The sequence below is a fragment of the Schistocerca gregaria genome, chromosome 2, assembly GCF_023897955.1.
Source record: "Schistocerca gregaria isolate iqSchGreg1 chromosome 2, iqSchGreg1.2, whole genome shotgun sequence".
NCBI lineage: Eukaryota > Metazoa > Arthropoda > Insecta > Orthoptera > Acrididae > Schistocerca > Schistocerca gregaria.
In genome coordinates this window covers 96,738,363-96,758,528 of record NC_064921.1, presented here as the reverse complement: position 1 = coordinate 96,758,528, position 20,166 = coordinate 96,738,363, and the positions used below count along the sequence as shown (strand labels likewise).

The following is a 20,166-nucleotide window of genomic DNA, read 5'->3' as shown; positions in this document are numbered from 1 at the left end:
TAGACGTGCCGTGTGGCGGAGCTCTGTCTGCAGTCACTGATAGTGGCGACACGCGGGTCCGACGTATACTACCGGACCGCGGCCGATTTAAAGGCTACCACCTAGCAAGTCTGGTGTCTGGCGGTGACACCACACCCTATACTTCTCAGAATTTCGAAAGCTCGCTTTTTCCCGGTCGACAGATACTTTGAACGTGCCTTGACTTTTCTTCAGTCTTCGTAGATTATCACAGCATTACTACTTGCCAGTTTAGAGCTTCAGTTACTTGTAATTACAGTAGCATTACTATCAGTTCGCAGGGTGCCGCTTTGTCAGCGTCGACGCCGGAGAACAGCGAAATTGGGCAGGTGCACTGTCATGGACTACAGAGTCGGCGGTGGAGGGAGGGCAAAGGCTCACCAGCGCATTGTGCAGACTCCTTCGGTGGCCACCCGCACCGACGGCGGACGACCGCCTCCAGCGCAGACGGAGCCCCCTGATATCGGGTACGCCCTGCGGCCGCTAGTGGCGCTGTCGGCGCTGGTGGGGGTTCCCCCCTGCCGGCCCAGCCGGTCTGCGCTGCTGGATGCCGCGTCCCGCGCCTACAGCCTCGCCGTCGTCGGCTGCCTGGCGTACATGGGCTACGCCACGGCGGCGTACATCGTGGAGGCCTACGGCGCCGCCTGCCACAGCTACTACGTGCCCGAGTTCGTCGGTCGGTCCGTGGTCAGCTGCGCCGCCTGCGTCTCCGTCCTGTCGCTGCTGCTCGCCCGTGGGGACTGGCTGTCCGTGTTTTCGGCGGAGATTCGGCACGTGGACGACCTCCTGGCCGTCGACAAGTGGAAGGCGCACCGAGCCACCAAGTTCTACCTGTTCACTTCTCTGGGCCTGCTACTAGCGGGCTACACAGGGAATGTAGTTTGGGACGTCATCGTCATTTCCCCTTACGATGCACTAGTCGAGATCATTGACTTTGTAATCGTCGTGACGTTCGAGCAGTTTCTCGTGTTCGCGCTGATTATCAAATACAGGTTCCTCTTGCTCAACGAAACTGTGCTGCACTTGTTCAGGTCTCAACTGAAAACCTTCAGAGAAATGAATGTGCCAACAATAAAAAGTGTACAATGTCATCTTCCCTATCGCCATCCATCAGCGTTGGATGATTCTCCCAAGCAAAGCACTTGGCCGGTGTCCTGCGACCAGTTGTTAACCATAAAGGTCGTACACATGAAACTCACCAAACTGGCTGATGCCTTGAATGACGTGTACACAGTACCTATCACAGTGATGGCCTTCCAGGCGCTGGTGACCATCGTGCAGGTGGTTTTCAACATCCTACTGTGCCTTTTGGACCAGGATGAAGAGAATGACACGATCATCCTTCCTGACCTCTGTTACCTCCTAATGACTGTGACAAGTGTGCTAGTTCTGACGTACTGCTGTCAGTCCACTACTTCACAAGCAAGAAGAACGGCCAGCATAGCAGAGGACCTCGTACTGGCCAACACAGCAGGTGGGTGTGCAAGTTATTTTGTACGGTGACAGAGAGAAGTGGCGCAGTGGACGAGCACTTACATTTGGGATGATGACGGATCAACACCCAGCTACATAAAAGATTGTAGGGATTGCCATAAATCTACAAAGTTGCCAACTCTTCTCTTAATTGTCCAGCTATTCAGCTTTAAAATTTCATCGATTTTGCTCTATCACTTCTGTGATACGTCCAGGCCGATTTCCTTCCCCCATCTGGACTTGTGCTCCGTTTCTAACGACCCCATCGTCGACAGCACCTTTAATATTTCTGTCTTTCTTTCCATTGATATTCACAGCAATGTCAGTGTGCATCCATTGCAAACACATTCTTAGCGCGCCCCATTCCACCACCAGTAAAGGAAAGGGAAAGGAAACTCAGCGATCAAGCCCTAAGACCAACCGATATTCGACCGCCTGCCGTGTCATCATCAGTTGCTCATAATCGGATGCGTTCAGTATGAGCTCACCGCACTCCCAGCTTTTGTCGGGATTCCGATACTGGAGCCCGCCACCTCTCAGTCAGGAAGCTGCTGAATCGGCATCATGAAACAGAGTGCAGTCCTTCCAGCAAGGAAAAGAAAGGGCCAGATGCAAGTAGGACTGGCGCACTGAAGGTTCCGTACAAACTTACTTGTTTCTTTTTTTCGATTTAAAAAAAATATGTCCATCCTTGTGATTGGAGGTCTGGGGGACTTGGACCGCACACTTATGTAAGCAAATGAAACATTTTCAGCTGTTCTCATGATCTCATTAATTGTATGGCTACTAGTTTCGGTCCTTCAATACACTTGATAATTGATGACTGGAGAGAAAACCTTTTGATCACAGGTAGTCTTCAAAACCAGTTACAGATGTTAGTCGCTGATAAAACGTGTATAGGGATGAAGTCAATCCTCTTGGAATCAGCTAAAGCCTGAAGATGGTGCACTGAAGCAATGAAACTTGTAGCCATACAATAAAAGATATCGTAAGGACAGCTGCAGGTGTTTCATTTCCTTGCATACACTTAATTATTTATATAGACAATTCATCCACCCTGAGAATCGAGAATCTCGATGATTTTCGCCAGTTATCGACATTTGTACTGGGAGGATATCTGTCCCAGGAACTCCAAAACTTTCGGGAAACTTTTAATTCCAAGTCTGAACTCGGATAACTAATCACAAAAGCAATTTTTTTCGTGTGACATAATTACAACTTCACAATCTTCTGAATTCTTTTTCCTCTCTAGTACAGTACAAGTATTTCATGTTTCTAAGTCAAGGAGTAGTCCCTAAGGATTGACTTTATATCAAAATGTGTCACAGAAATGGCTGTATCTGTTCATTGCATTGACTTACAAGCTTAATATTGTCACACCACCAGATGACTCTAAATCTCAGATGTAAACGTTATACGTCCAACCGCTCCTCAGGAAAAGGGATCTTAACAGACAGAAAGAGAGAGAGTCTAATAACAAACGAAAAAAAAATGTTTCCTGTGATGTTGTTGTTACGGTCTTCAATCCAGAGACTAGTTTGATGCAGCTCTTATCCTGTGTGAGCTTCTTCATCTCCCACTACTTACTGCAGCCTACATCCTTCTCAATCCGCTTAGTGTATTCATCTCTTGGTCTCCCTCTACGATTTTTACCTCCGCGCTGCCCTCCAGTACTAAATTGATGATCCCTTGATGCCTCAGAATATGTGCTACCAACCGATCCCTTCTTCTAGTCAAGTTGCGCCACAAATTTCTCTTCTCCCCAATTCTATTCAATACCTCCACATTAGTTACGTGATCTGCCCATCTAATCTCAAGCATTCTGCTGTTGCACCACATTTCGAAAGCTTCTGTTCCCTTTTTGTCTAAACTATTTATCGTCCACGTTTCACTTCCATACATGGCTACACTCCATACAAATACTTTCAGAAACGGCTTCCTGATACTTAAATCTATACTCCATGTTAACAAAGTTCTCTTCTTCAGAAACACTTTCCTTACCATTGCCAGTCTGCATTTTATATCTTCTCTACTTCGACCATCATCAGTTATTTTGCCCCCCAAATATCAAATTTCTTTACTACTTTAAGTGTCTCATTTACTAATCTAATTCCTTAAGCATCACCCCACTTAATTCGACTACATTCCATTATCCACGTTTTGCTTTTGTTAATGTTCATCTTATATACTCCTCTCAAGACACTGTCCATTTCGTTCAACTGCTGTTCCAGGTACTTTGCTGTCTCTGACAGAATTACAATGTCATCGGCGAACCTCAAAGTTTTTATTTCTTGTCCATGGATTTTAATTCTTACTCCGAATTTTTCTTTTGTTTCCTGTACTGCTTGCTCAATATACAGATTGAAAAACATCAGGGATAGGCTACAACCCTGTCTGACTCCCTTCCCAACCACTGCTTCCCTTTTGCCTTTTAGTTTCTGTACAAATTGTAAATAGCCCTTAGCTCCCTGCATTTTCCCCCTGCCACCTTCAGAATTAGAATGAGAGTATTCCAGTCAACATTGTCAAAATCTTTCTCTAAGTCTACAAATGCTAGAAACGTAGGCTTGCCTTTCCCTAATCTATTTGCTAAGATAAGTCGTGGGGTCAGTATTGCCTCACGTGTTCCAACATTTCTATGGAAGCCAAACTTATCTTGCCCGAGGTCTGATTCTGCCACTTTTTTTCCATTCGTCTGTGAATAATTCGTGTGATATAATCACAAATTAACTATTATCGGATTTGTTGTAAAGCATTGCTTCTTGGCAACTTTCAAGATTCTAGGTCAACGGGATGTACCCCGTAGGTTTTGACGACTGATCTTGCGAGTATCAAAAAAATGTGACAGTAATAGTAGTATTTTTTGAATGGATTGACTTAGAAGATAGAGTTTGATCAGTCGCCAAGGGGCCACAGACATTAGTAGTTGACACAAATTCCAGATATGTTTGTCTACCCATTCCTGAGAAAATAGGGGTCTTATAGGCAGACGGACAGAAAAACAGTCTGATAACAAATTACAATTTTTTTCTTATGGTATAATTAAAAATAAGTAATTTTCGGATGTTTTCCTACGGTTTTAGTGTTATTCCTTGCTTCTTTCCCAATTTCATGGTGGTATGTGAACGAGAAGTAACATGTATGTTTTGATGAGTGAGTTTGCGAATATCAAATTATGTGACATAGATGGTCGTACCTTTTGATTGCATTGACTTAGAAGTTTCAGTTTTTTACATCGTCAAGGGAGAGTAGACCTTAATATGTGGTTCATATTTCATCTTGATACGTCTACCCATACCTGAGAAAAATTGTTTTGAACAGTCGGACAAATAGACAGACTGATATCAAAGTGATGTTTGAAGGATTTCGTTTTTCCCAAAAGAATTTCTATAGGACAGAGACTCGAGCTGACATCCTCCGCATGAGGGCCTGTCTCGTTGATCACTCGGCTACAGAAGTGGACATTCCTCCTACTGAACGTTACACAACGCGCACAGCCGACAGTCGCGAATTCTAGCCACGGAGCGATAGTTCTGGAAGGTGGAAACGATATGCACTGCAGTAGCAAGAATTTGTTCCAAACACAATGTCGCAAATCTGCCAGAGATACAGACTGAAGAGGTCGTAGTCGTAAAATGTAAAAAAATTGCTCCATGAAGTCATAGCCAAAAGCTTTTCACTTCATTAGAACTTTCTTATTTACGCTTTTCGGGCATGGCACGTCATGAAAACAGAAGAGAAAAGGATTTAATACAGATTATCGTGTCAATGGTAACACCAGCGTTCATTGCCCAGCATCAGTATTACGACAGATATCACTTGATGCGACAGACTGTCTGTATTAACATTTTCTCTGTGATGATGGATCACGCCTGAAACGCGTAATTAAAAAAGTATTTGCATGTAGGCTCTCGTTATTATCAGCCGAAAAAGCGGTGATTATGACTTGGTCAATTATTCAGGTAATGCTTACACACCTACTGCGCTATTTTATGTCACAAGTTAAAAGTTCTCGATCAGGCAATGTGATAAAGGACAAACATTTCTCGTTAGCACAACAATTCCGCTTATCGAGGCAACAATGTCAGTTCATTGATAACAACTGTTAGATGATATACAGTATATTTATGGATATTAGTATATTGTTAGTCTTCTGATACTTGGCTCCTTCAGTTATACAGAATTCTGTATTTCTCCCTTTCAATCGCATTCCGACTCCAGAGATTCTCTTTGTTTATTTCCAATCACTTGAGTCTATGTCGGTTTTACTGGCCCTCTTAAATTCTATCTAAGAACATTACACACTTTTTTCTCATGTCAGTATGCACTTTGAAACACGGCCTCATTAATACACTTTCAACATCTTCATTGTCTCCTCTCGCTCTCTTTTTCTCTCACTCTCTCTCTCTCTCTTTCTCTCACTCTTTACATTGTTCTCTCTCTTTTCTAATTTGCAACTGAATCATCTCACTTGGTTCAGGCTACCAGACTTACTTATTAATTTTATTTTTAGTAGAAATAATAAGAAACCAGGAAGTTACTATGATGATTCTGAGAACCCCTCTCTTTCTCTCTCTCTCTCTCTCACACACACACTATTTGCATTGTTCTGTCTCTTTTCTGATTTGCAGCAGAATCATCTCACTTGATTCAGGCTACCAGACTTAACTATTAATCTTATATTTTGGAGGAAAAAAAATTCAAATGGCTCTGAGCCCTATGGGACTTAACAACTGAGGTCATCAGTACCCTAGAACTTAGAACTAATTAAATCTAACTAACCTAAAGCCATCACACACAGCCGGTCAGAGTAGCCAATCGGTTCTAGGCGCTGCAGTCTGGAACTGATCGATCGCTACTGTCGCAGGTGCGAATCCTGCCACGGGCGTGGTTGTGTGTGATGTCCTTAGGTTAATTAGGTTTAAGTAGTTCTAAGTTCTAGGGGCCTAATGATCTCAGAAGTTAAGTTCCATAGTGTTCAGAGCCATTTGAACCATTTGTACATCACACACATCCATGCCCGAGGCAGGATTCGAACTTGCGACCGTAGCAGTCGCTCTGTTCCAGGCCGGAGCGCCTAGAACCGCTTGGCCACAACGGCAGGCTATTTTTATTACAAACAATCAGAAACCAGGAAGTTACTATGATGATTCTCAGAGTCATGAAAATCAGTACCTACTCTGACACACAAACACAATCATTGTTATTGTTATCTTCTAGGGTATTCATCTTATGAGTCATCAGGTGGATTTCTTCTGGTGTTTTGACAGATGTGACAGATGTTTGCAATTTCGTTTTTGCTGTATGTAATTGGTGTCAGCCCAAACAAATACTGCTTATCTTCTTTTTGTACGACACCCACTGTTGACAGATATAGTTAGTTGTATTCCTCTTACAAACAAATTGATTTTTCAAGAAGAATTTTACATGCCCATTCAATAGAACTGTCCCAAATTAGCGTAGCGCAATGGTTGCTTTACCAAAATGTATTAAATGTCACAGTAAAAGGCAAAGAACAGCGATTAAGCAGCGTGCCGCATGTCATTAACAGTCAGTGCTGTCAAGGCAGTACTGGTTGTTCTTCGTGTTTTACTGGCCAAGTTAAAAAAATTGTAAATAAAATATTGAATAAACTAACATAGACCACTCTATCGAATGAGCATATAAAGCTCTGTTTTAAAATTCATTTAGCCTCTTTTCTTTTATTTAAGCGTCGTCGGATGACACCCAAATTTCGTTGTTCTTGTTAAATGTGGTTGATGCATGTTGTGTACATAGTTCCGCGTAGTCAGCGTGTACACAACTTTCCCACTAGAGCGCGCCCCATTACGCACAACAGCACAGCCGCACTACGCGATGGCGCTGCCTTAAAGATGGACCAAATTCTGATTCCGCCGATCCACGTATTAATATGTAACGCAGGCAATGAGATTGCTGTTAACGTAGAACCTTCCTCCTCGCGGATCACACTCGCGCAGTGATACCTGAACGCGCAAGGTATTATAACGAATGTACAGACCTCTGATTAGTCAGTCTGCATTAGTCTGTACCAGTCTATAGTCAAGTTTCAGTCTGTGCCTAACAAGATTATCATATTCCTGTACTAAAATAACAAGACCAAAGGAACTTCACATTGTCAATTGTAAATAGCATCCAGAATGAAGTTAAGTAATTTTATGCTTTTATTATTTTAATAAATGTGTGTGAAAATTAATCAAGTTCTGTTTAAAGTTGGTCACCGTCAATCTGCTACTCTAAGCGTGCAAGTGGCATTTCTATCGTCTGACCTAACGGCAGAAGATAAACACGCCACAACAAGACCTAGAGACATATTGCTGACACTCGCCTACTTCTTTAGGGCGACAAGACAAATAATCTGATGGTGTGTGTACCGAAGGTCTTACAGTACGCCCACTACAATGCATAAGGTTTATGAGAGAAGTATTCCTGGCTTATAGCACACTCATCATATTCCACCGGACTAGTTATATCGAACAACGCCATTGCGAGGTTTCAGACCTGCTCATGTAATAAACTTCTACTTCGGACATGTCATCGGCTTGCCGTTATGTTGTGAAGTGCCACAGGGTGTGTTGTGCATATTGGTTTCGCATCTTGCGCCTTTCCTGTATTTGTTGACAACACGCAGACACTGGGAAGCTGGGGCTGCTCAACTTTCTGCACGTCCACATCTACTGCTGGTTATGCTTTAGATGCAGCCGTACAATGATTTCCTCTCTACGAAAGTCGATGAGTTGGTTATCCTGGTCCACAATACACAGCTCCAGATAGTCTAATGTCTGAACTGTTACTGGGAGGTAAATAGCAATGGTAGGTGTCCCAATAATCTTATAACTTGTTGCAACCTCTGGGAAGAATCTTTAAATTGTATGACTCAATCTGTTGTAGAGAGAGGAGTTTGTTGCAATATTACACTCGACACGGATTGCACTGACAGGAAATATATCCACTGAGTGGTCCGATCTGTAAAATTTATTAGCGTCCTTCAAAACCTGTCCTATTGTGAAAACCAGTTGTCGTCTTGTTGAGCCTTTGTGGATAAAGTCTATCACTGCATTCGATGTCTTGCGTGTTGCACAATCCATTTTCCAGACCTCTTTAACACGTTGTTTAAACAGCCAATGTCGTATACACCAAGTTCTACTTCCACAATTTCTTTTCTGCCATTAATTTCCAGATGAAGTTTATTGTTAGCCTCTGTGATCTTAGTAATGCATGAATCAATCGGTGGGAAGTAAATCACGTGTAATACTGACGATAATTCTTTTGAAGTCAGAATATGTGACACTGCACATGAACCTCTACTGATGAGTGATACTTAATCCACCTCCTTATATATCCGTCTTCGTAGAGGTTGGAGGAACATGATGCACGGATTCCTACATACGTAAGTATAAAGTCTTGGTAGCGATGAAAATTGTAAAAAACGTCTTTTGTCGATGAAGTATCGTTGTAACTCATCTGGTGGTTGCAAATATCCAAAAGACTCTAAATAGTTGGCTTTATTTGTATTGTTCTATCACAAGCCACACAGTGGGTTCCTCTTCCCCTAACTAAACTAAACTAAAATTAAACTCCACCTCAACAGGCCATTAAGGCCCAAGGGTACCGACCGGCCGCCGTGTTATCCTGAGGCCGCAGGCGTCACTGGATGCGGATATGGAGAGGCCTGTGGTGAGAACACCGCTCTCCCGGCCGTACGTCTGTGTCTGAGACCGGAGCCGCTACTTCTCTATCAAGTAGCTCCTCAGCTTTACCTCACAAGGTCTGAGTGGACCCCGCGTGCCATCAGCGCTCGGCAGACGCGACGGTCTTCCATCCACGTGCCAGCCCAGCACGACAGCGCTTATCTTCGGTGATGTGGCGGGAACCGGTGTTGCCACTGAGGCAAGGCCGTTGGCTCCTCTTCCCCTAGCAACATCTAAATTGACAATCCCAAATACTCCAGATATACGTATATTATTCAGTATGGTATGCGACATAAGCACACCATAGAATCTTGGAATGCTTAAGTTTTTCACAACAAACTTGAACAGATCTGTAAGCGGTCTGCCCATAGGATAGCTAACGCACTTTTCTTCTCTTTGTGAAGAGACCTAGTCTTTTTATATTGTTTCATGTACAGCTCTTCTACAGTGGCTACACCTCCCATCATGCAGTTACGTCTTCTTGCTTCCTCTAGCTGCTCTTTAGAGTTCTGTGCGTTCATGGCTGTTCTGGCAATAGCCAAAGCACCAGCAGCCAATGCACCCATCGCTGAGAAACCTCCGATGGCCGGAATTAGGAAGGGAATAATTCCGCCTGATACCTTGATTATCAGCAGAAGCCGGAGGGCTTTAACCTGTCCTTTATACTTCAGGCCACTTTTAGCTGCACACCTCGCTCTGAGGATAGTTTCTTAAACACTCCAGTCTTGGCTTCTTCTTCTTCTTCAGTGTTTCAAGTGCAACGTTCATAATTTCCCGAGTTAGTTTTACCATGCTTGCTTTTTGAACTACAAATGCTGCAATGCGCTGCCCTGTATCACTGTCCTTTCTGATACATATTTCCTTTGCTTTATCAGCTAAAATTCGATCTGCAGCATGACATCCTTGGCAATCTTAACGTTCTGTGTAAGTAATGTTGTGTTTCCAAACATGTCGCATCAAGCAGATTAATCCCATTATCACCAAGAGCCACACGTATTATAAGCTTTGTAATTATATCCCTGACTGTGCAGGTCAGCTGTAAATCTGTCCAGAATAACACCACCTCCCTTAACGTGTCTCCTATTGTGCATGTTACGATACTGTGCTGGCTGTGGTCTGTGCAGCCCATTATGTAGCAGATCGTCAGCATAAATCCAGATGCTTTGTGTTGCGGGATGGCCGAGCGGTTGTAGGCACTACAGTCTGGAACCGCGCCTCGGGCATGGATGTGTGTGATGTCTTTAGGTTAGTTAGGTTTAAGTAGTTCTAAGTTCTAGGTGGCTGATGACCTCAGATGAGAAGTCCCATAGTCGTCAGAGCCATTTGAACCATCTTTTGGAGGCTGCTTCCAGTCATGACCTGCGAGAGGTCGCTAAACAAGGAAACAGAAGAAATAATAAGAATGCACTGACAAAGACGTTGAGTTGAATCACATGTACTTACGTCTATGTTTCTTCTGCAAGACAGAGGCAATGAAGATCTTCGTTGCTACTGACACTTCATGGGCCTTCCACTGACTGACTGACATCTCCCATATGTCATGCTCACTTGACCAGATTCAGTGCACCGATCGGCTCCTGCCAATACTCAGGTGGGGGAGGGGGTGAAAAACTGTATGTTCCTGTTGTTTCCAAGCAGAACAAAACAATTTCAAGCATTCTCGCTCAAACCCTATACACCAAGACGAGCACGTCTGATTCATTAAGTGTAGGGTAGTGGAATAGGATGAAGTTGTTTCTTGCATTGTGGGCAGAGTGGTTGTCTCAAAAAAAAAAAAAAAAAAAAAATGAGCAGCAGCTCCATCATAGGCAGTAGACTCTATGAGTTGTGAAATGCATCTTCCTCCCATCATGCTGCATTGCCATTATTTGCTAAACGATCTAGAAGGCGGTCAAGAGGTTCTCTCCCATGCTGGGAGCATTTCCTCAAAGATAGGAAGAATTCTGAAAAGATATTATATCAAAAGTATTTTTCGTCCGTTAGCCAAGATTAGAGCGCTCGTTGGCTCTGTAAAGGATGACTTGGGTTTGAGGAAGCCCGGTGTGTACAAGATCCCTTGCATTCGTCAGACAATCTGGACCATTCAGGACTGATGTGTTGAGCATCAGCGGCACACACGGCTGCTTCAACCTGAGAAATCTGCAGTGGGGGAGCACTGTCTCACCGAGGGACACAGAATGCTCTATGACGAGACACAAATGGTTGCCCCTGCATCTCGCTATTGGGACTGTGTTTTAAAAGAATCCATAGAAATTCGTTTATCTGACAGTCTTATTAATAGAGACAAGGGTTACCTTTTAAGTAAGACTTGGGACCCGGTGTTATCTGACATTAAAATTGACATTAAGAAACAACGGTCTGTGTTTCAATCGTCGGAATAAAATGTTTTTAATTTTTGACAGCGATATCTCGATTACGCCTATTTCCACCACTGGCGGCGCGGTAAGTTTACTGCGCTAGAGGGCAGCTACGGCACCTTCTCGCTCACGCGTTGTGGGTTTTCTGCGGCCTACTTAGGGGCCGCCGCTTGCGCTTGGAAGTCAGTTCCTGCGGGATCGTGCACCAGCACTCTCACATGAAGATGGCAGCCAGTTGGACCGCGGAAATATTGTGTCATGAAGACGTTATGATCCGGCTGCATACCCGAGAAGAATATTATCAATTATTACGCCGGTAAAGCCTTCGTAGCCCATTAAGAACTGTTGCGCATAGCAACTGTAGATTGTATGGAAGGAGAAGCACACAGCAGTCAGTTGCAATCCGATTAGTTTTCAGTATACTTGCAGATCTAGATTTCGGCTATAAATAGCCACCCTCAGTGCATTTTTGCTACAATTCAACAGGCCCATGGCAGTTCATGGCACCATATGTTCTTGCATGTGTACAGGCAGAAGGACACTCAGGTAGTTGTTTACTAACCGATTCATTGTCCTTCTATCTACACACTTGTAAGAACATATGGTGACATGAACTGGCATAGGCCTATTGAATTGTAGCGAAAATGCACTGAGGATGGCTAGTTATAGCCGAAATCTAGGTCTGTAGGCGTAATAAAGAGTAATGGGATTGCGACTGATTGCTGTGTGCCTCTCCTTCCTATGAATATCTATGACCTTTCTTTCTCCACCAAAATAAACTCAATGACACCTCTGCTTAGACGCATCTTCGTTACAGACACCATTTCCTAGGCTACATATAGCGCCACGACCTATTGGTACTTCATGAAACTATAAGGTCTGAAGCAGGAATTTTCCACGTTGTCACACAACAAATTCCACAATCTTTTCAACCAAAATTGATCGAGAAAAAATGTATTGCTTTACTTATTGAAGGCCTCTCGTATCTGCTGAAACACCAGATAAAATGCGCCTGACGATCCTGAATAAGGATATCCTGTATAGAGAAACGTTTAGTGCTAATACATGACGTCATGGAAAATAAGGACCTAACGTTCGATTAAGCTTCCTGGTTACAGTAGGCGCCGTTTTATAATTGAGGCGCTGAGAACCATAAGGGCCCAAAACTCACCGTCGTCGATTTTGAGATTCAACCATCTACATATTCTCCTGATATATACTGAACTTATAGTGAACCATGTTCGTCTGTACCACTGGCGCCACATTGTATGTATAAAAATTCAAGAAAATCTGTCTCAGCGATTCTTCTGATATTAATTTCCATATGGGCTCGTAGCACAAAGCCAGTGTTACCCAGTGTCTACATCATGTACGTAGTAGTAGTACACTTATGTCCTGAAAAAAGAGAACATATTGAACGACTAGAGATAAGACGGTCACATTCACAGAACATCTACATCAGTATGTTTTGCAGAACTGATTTACATTTGAACCATACCGGCCTGCGGGTTCAAGGTCAACATCGATATCATGGCGCAACACCACCTACCAGTGAAATGTACCTGCGGCCCTCGTTGTCACTTTAAACCAATGGTAATAGATCAGAGTGGCTTGAGCAGACGTGCAGGTTGCCTAGCAGACGTATGCTCGAATTGTACTGTCAAACCAGTGACTTTGAAAGAGGGCGCATTTTTGGCGTGAGAGAATGTGATGCATCCATCCGGGAAACTGCCGCTTGTGTAGGACGGAGTGTTTCGGCAGTGCAACGGGTGAGTCGAAAACGGTTAACACAAGGCTATAGAGGAGACAAGATGGGTCAGGTCACACCATGCAGATCACCCCCCGAGAAGATCGACTCCTCATCCAAATGGCACTGCAGGACAGATCTGCGTCCCTCTCAGCTCTGGTGCAACAGCGGAACAGTGTAACAGATTATACACTATCAGGGGTGAAAGTCCGTCGCCACTTTTTACGGCATGGCTTACGTGCGCGTCGTCCACTTCTCCACCTACCTTTGACGAATATGCTAGAACGTGCTAGACGGTAATGGGGTATGGAACGTCATCATTAAAGACAGAATGGCATAAGAGTGTGTTTTCGGATGAATCCAGGATGTATTTGTTTGAAATGATGGCCGCATTTTGGTTCGCTGAAGACAGGAGGAGCAGCATCACACTGAGTGAATTCACACAAGACATACAGTGCCCACTCAAGGCCTTTAGGTGTGGGGTGTTATTGGCTACAACCATAAACCACAGTTGATGCGTGTCCAGGGTACTGCAACTAGTGTGACCTATGTGAATGACATCCTTCAACCTGTAGCCATACCTGTTCAGCACAACACCCAGACCACATTTTACAGCAAGACATTGCATTAATACATATTGTTGCAGGAGCATGTGTTACAGAGTAACTTCACCGCTATATTTGTTTCTGTATCAAATTTAGCCGAGCTTTACCTCTGACTCTATAAAAGTCTACGTATTACCAAAACTATGTATTCACAAACTGTTATCACACATACATTCATATGCTCGACTAAACAGAGCCTCATTAGAACTGAGCTAAAACTTATCAGATTGCGGCTTGTCATTGTTTTAAACGCGCAATAGAAGTGGAACAATTATCTGGCGCTAATCAGAATTTCCACTTATTTCGCATCTTGACAACATTGTTGCTGGTTTCGCGGAAGCACAACAGCAAACAGCAAGCAGGTAGCGGCTAAGCTAGACTTCTGTTTCTAAAAACATATTCAAACTTTTGCTTGCGAACCGGTCGCAGTGGCCGAGCAGTTCTACGCGCTTCACTCCGAAGCCGCGTAACTGCTACGGTTGTAGGTTCGAATACTGCCTCGGGCATGGATGTGTGTGATGTCCTTAGCTTAATTAGGTTTAAGTAGTTCTACACTCCTGGAAATTGAAATAAGAACACCGTGAATTCATTGTCCCAGGAAGGGGAAACTTTATTGACACATTCCTGGGGTCAGATACATCACATGATCACACTGACAGAACTTCAGGCACATAGACACAAGCAACAGAGCATGCACAATGTCGGCACTAGTACAGTGTATATCCACCTTTCGCAGCAATGCAGGCTGCTATTCTCCCATGGAGACGATCGTAGAGATGCTGGATGTAGTCCTGTGGAACGGCTTGCCATGCCATTTCCACCTGGCGCCTCAGTTGGACCAGCGTTCGTGCTGGACGTGCAGACCGCGTGAGACGACGTTTCATCCAGTCCCAAACATGCTCAATGGGGGACAGATCCGGAGATCTTGCTGGCCAGGGTAGTTGACTTACACCTTCTAGAGCACGTTGGGTGGCACAGGATACATGCGGACGTGCATTGTCCTGTTGGAACAGCAAGTTCTAGGAATGGTAAAACGATGGGTTCGATGACGGTTTGGATGTACCGTGCACTATTCAGTGTCCCCTCGACGATCACCAGAGGTGTACGGCCAGTGTAGGAGATCGCTCCCCACACCATGATGCCGTGTGTTGGCCCTGTGTGCCTCGGTCGTATGCAGTCCTGATTGTGGCGCTCACCTGCGCGGCGCCAAACATGCATACGACCATCATTGGCACCAAGGCAGAAGCGACTCTCATCGCTGAAGACGACACGTCTCCATTCGTCCCTCCATTCACGCCTGTCGCGACACCACTGGAGGCGGGCTGCACGATGTTGGGGCGTGAGCGGAAGACGGCCTAACGGTGTGCGGGACCGTAGCCCAGCTTCATGGAGACGGTTGCGAATGGTCCTCGCCGATACCCCAGGAGCAACAGTGTCCCTAATTTGCTGGGAAGTGGCGGTGCGGTCCCCTACGGCACTGCGTAGGATCCTATGGTCTTGGCGTGCATCCGTGTGCCGCTGCGGTCCGGTCCCAGGTCGACGGGCATTTGCACCTTCCGCCGACCACTGGCGACAACATCGATGTACTGTGGAGACCTCACGCCCCACGTGTTGAGCAATTCGGCGGTACGTCCACCCGGCCTCCCGCATGCCCACTATACGCCCTCGCTCAAAGTCCGTCAACTGCACATACGGTTCACGTCCACGCTGTCGCGGCATGCTACCAGTGTTAAAGACTGCGATGGAGCTCCGTATGCCATGGCAAACTGGCTGACACTGACGGCGGCGGTGCACAAATGCTGCGCAGCTAGCGCCATTCGACGGCCAACACCGCGGTTCCTGGTGTGTCCGCTGTGCCGTGCGTGTGATCATTGCTTGTACAGCCCTCTCGCAGTGTCCGGAGCAAGTATGGTGGGTCTGACACACCGGTGTCAATGTGTTTTTTTTCCATTTCCAGGAGTGTACGCTCTAGGGGACTGATGAACTCAGATGTTAAGTCCCATAGTGCTCAGAGCCATTTGAACCTAGAATGAAGTATATATTCAAAAAGACAGAGTTAAACATAGCGTGAGCTTCACACATACCACTTGTCTGAACAATACAATGATTAACAAAGTGAACAATGATTTAAAGAGGCTACAGGGCGAACAGGGTATTTCTATAAAAAACAAACAGCTTCATCAATTAATATGTGCATGATTCAGGCTATTGGGGTGGTCTTTCTCTCAGCTCCGAGCGAGTTAACTAACTGACAATAATTATTACTAGCTGCGCAATGCTACATTCTTGCCTCAGACTACTTCTCTTCAAAAATATTAATATTATTCAAAACATATTCCTTTCAGCTTTCAGTGTAGGCCTACACATCATACTCATCCTTGCTATCCTTTACCATATACTTCATCTAACAGATACAATCACAAGTCAACACAGCACTAATGGATACTTCCATCATCTATCGACTACCATACTTCAATTAAGAAAGAATCAGACAGTGTAAAGGGAAAGATTGTGCCACGACAAGGCCAAAGAACGTTTAACAACTAAGTAACTTGTTCTCTACCTGATGTGCACATGAATGACGTACAAAAACCACATAACATGACCGCCTTACAACAGGATGTCAGCCTTTTTCCCTGATCCACCAGATCACCAGACTAGTCGCCAATTGAAAATGTATCAGATATTGTGAAACTACTGGTGCAGCGCTGTGACCCAACACCGACCACTACATGCGACTTCGTAGGCTTTCCCGGCGTAATAAGTCTTGAAAATCTCTTCGGGTTTGCTGCCGGATCCTAAAATCAACTTGACTCGCTGAGTCTCAGCGGGACTCATCAGCAAGCAGCATTCTCCTGAAGATGGCGACCAGTTCGATCGCCGAAATATCGAGTCAAGTTGATTGTAGGATCCGGCAGGAAACCCGAAGAGATTTTCACCAACCACTACAGATTAACTTTGGAACCAGGTGAATGCAGCATGGATGACTATACCACACGACACCATTCGCGCCTTATAAGCATCAATGGCATCATGCATGGAACATGTTATCAGGACCCATAGTGGACGCTGTGCCTAATAGGCAACACGACACACACACTCCACCAAGGTGACTGAAATACTACTCATTTATCCAAAAGATACTAATTTACATGTCCTGTAAATATGAACTTCCTGTCTCTAGTCGTTTCTTCTTAACATGAGTGTATTTGCAAATCGAAGCTATATTGGCAGTTTTCTCTGCGCTGTTATGAAAATGATGATAATGGCGATCACGAACTCTAGGAAAAGGCTATGCGAGTGAGTCTGGGGCATTTAGTGTCTATTACTCATTAGGTGATTAAATTTTTTTAGTATTCGTTAAGAAAACAAGTCAGGCCTATGAGACTAGTCGTTTCTCTACGAATCTGATTTTCAGAAACGTCTGTTTTCATCGAAACTTGTTTCCATGCTTTGAGGCCTCATTGCCTCAGATGGTTGTGCTCCTGAGAGGTGGCACATCACAGCCACTCTGTGGAGTACCTAAGCAGTGTGTGTTGCCAGTAATCCAGTCATCTGCTCGGGCCTGTGCCACAGTCTCACACCTGCACCCAGAGGTAGCATAACAACAACAAATTGCTGTTGACTACATCTACTGTGTACATTTCGCTACTATCTACACAACCATACAACTGTGTATCTACTGATACGTAAGTTGAAATAATTTGCTATTGATGACTGTTGCACATATTAAACCATACCAGTCCAATGCTCTTATTTCTTGGCAGAAGATATGCATACGCTGTTATAAGAAGCTTGACACATCTATATCAAGAACGCTTCCCCCACATATGAAACCTACTTCATACACTGTTCCAGAAGCTACACCAGCGACTGTGTGAGAATGGCACTTTGCATCCACGGTGTGAGGGCATCAACACCAGAAGAGCGGTACATTACAATTTAATAGGAAGTACCGACAGAGTTAAGGCGAACCTGCCTAAAAGCACATGAGCAACAGCAAGAGATACAGACATCACTCACTCTTCTGTAAGGAGATAGCTCCATCAACATCAACCATTCCAGTACAAGATCTTAGACCAGTTGACTTCGAGCCCTCGTATATGTTTTTCAGGGTGATTTATGCAGCAATGCATTGCTGAGCCAGAGTTGGCATCATATGTGTTGTTTACAGATTGTGTGGGTTTTACAAGAGACAACTTTGTTAATAGCCACTGCAGGCACATGTGGGCAGAGCAAAACACAAGTGCTCTTGTGACTGCACATTGACCAACAACAGTTTTCAGAAAACATGTGGGCTGGTATTGTCGGGGGACATATTACAGGACCCTTTGCGCATCCAGATCGACTAGACATACAAATGAATTACATGTTATGATTTCGTTCACAGCAGTAGTTAAGCAGCTGCAGAATATTTCACAAATAAAAAGTCAGTCGTCATCAGCACAAGAAAACCCTAATTTGGGTTACTTTACCGGTTTCGACAGTTTAAGCTGTCACCTTCAGAAGTGAAATAGGTTCAAATCTTTGGGAAGCCATTTTTTATTTATTTTTTACTCTGTAGCAAAGGACACTACAGTATGATTGTTATTTTGGCTTTCACTTACCATGATTTGCATGTATTTCACTCCTGGAGATGAACATATAAACTGTCGAAACCAGTAACGTGAACCAAATAAATGCTTTCCTGTGCAGCTAACGACAGACTTTTTAAGTTTGTGAAGTATCACAACTTTCTGCCAAATGACCTACTTAAGCTACTAGACGATGTTTCGCTGAAGTACAAGTGAAAATATGATCTCAACACGATGGCACACCACCACATTTGAACCGTAGTGTCCGCCAGGACAGCAGTGACACTGGACTGGGTAAGGTAGCCTAGTGCCTTAGCCACCACTGTCACACGACCTGACGTCAATCGATTTCTTCCTGTTGAGTCACACCAAATGTAATGCGTATACTACGCCTGTAGAGCTTCGAGACATTCTCGTTGAATGAATGCAGGTCGTGTTTAACGAATGCCGCTCAAATCACATCTGACATCTTCGAGAGAGTCCCCCAGGCAACGTCTTTTTCCGGATGAGAGATCACCACTTAGAGCACCTGATTTAGGTTAATGTGTGAACATTTTAATGTAAATGCACTACATTTATAGTTTGAGACTGGACTGTACGTTTCGTAAACCAGTGTGACACTTCCTTTGCCTTACTTTTATTCGGTTTTGTGCCTGTTTTTTCCTTTAAATGTTCTGCAGCAAAGGAGTGGACAATATAGTACCTGCGACAGACTTTCAATTGTTGTTGTTGTTGTTGTTGTTGTTGTTGTTGTCTTCAATCCAGATACTGGTTCGATGCAGCTCTCCATGCTACTCCATCCTGTGCAACCTTCTTCATCCCCCAGTACCTACTGCAACCTACATCCTTCTGAATCTGCTTAGTGTATTCATCTCTTGGTCTCCCTCTACGATTTTTACCCTCCACGCTGCACTCCAATACTTGATGCCTCAGAACATGTCCTACCAAACGATCCCTTCTTCTGGTCAAGTTGTGCCACAAACTTCTCTTCTCCCCAATCCTATTCAGTACTTCCTTATTAATTATGTGATCTACCCATCTAATCTTCAGCATTCTTCTGTAGCACCACATTTCGAAAGCTACTATTCTCTTTTTGTCCAAAGTAGTTATCGTCCACGTTTCACTTCCATACATCGCTACTCTCCATGCAAATACTTTAAGAAACGACTTCCTGACACTTAAATATATACTCGATGTTAACAAATTTTTCATCTTCAGAAACGCTTTCCTTGCCATTGCCAGTCTACATTTTATATCCTCTCTACTTCGACTACCATCAGTTATTTTGCTCCAAAATAGCAAAACTGCTTTACTACTTTAAGTGTGTCATTTCCTAATACAATTCCCTCAGCATCACCCGACTTAATTCGACTACATTCCATTATCCTCATTTTGCTTTTGTTGATGTTCATCTTATATCCTCCGTTGAAGACGCTATCCATTCCATTCAACTGCTCTTCCAAGTCCTTTGCTGTCTCTGACACAATCACAATGTTATCGGAGAACCTCTAAGTTTTTATTTCTTCTCCATGGATTTTAATACCTACTCCGAATTTTTCTTTTGTTTCCTTTACTGCTTGCTCAATATACAGATTGAATAACATCGAGGAGAGGCTACAACCCTGTCTTACTCCCTTCCCAACAACCGCTTCCCTTTCATGTCGCTCGACTCTTATAACTGCC

The 20,166-nt window shown here is 44.1% G+C and overlaps 1 protein-coding gene across 1 annotated transcript in view; it reads left to right on the top strand.

Moving 5' to 3' along the window:
- The first annotated feature begins 357 nt into the window (after positions 1-357).
- LOC126335650 (uncharacterized) overlaps positions 358-20,166 on the top strand; it is a 45,938-nt gene continuing 26,129 nt past the window's right edge. Inside the window, exon 1 of the mRNA XM_049999106.1 lies at positions 358-1,492. Within this exon, the coding sequence (XP_049855063.1) occupies positions 358-1,492 (1,135 nt within the window). The remainder of the gene's footprint in view (positions 1,493-20,166) is intronic.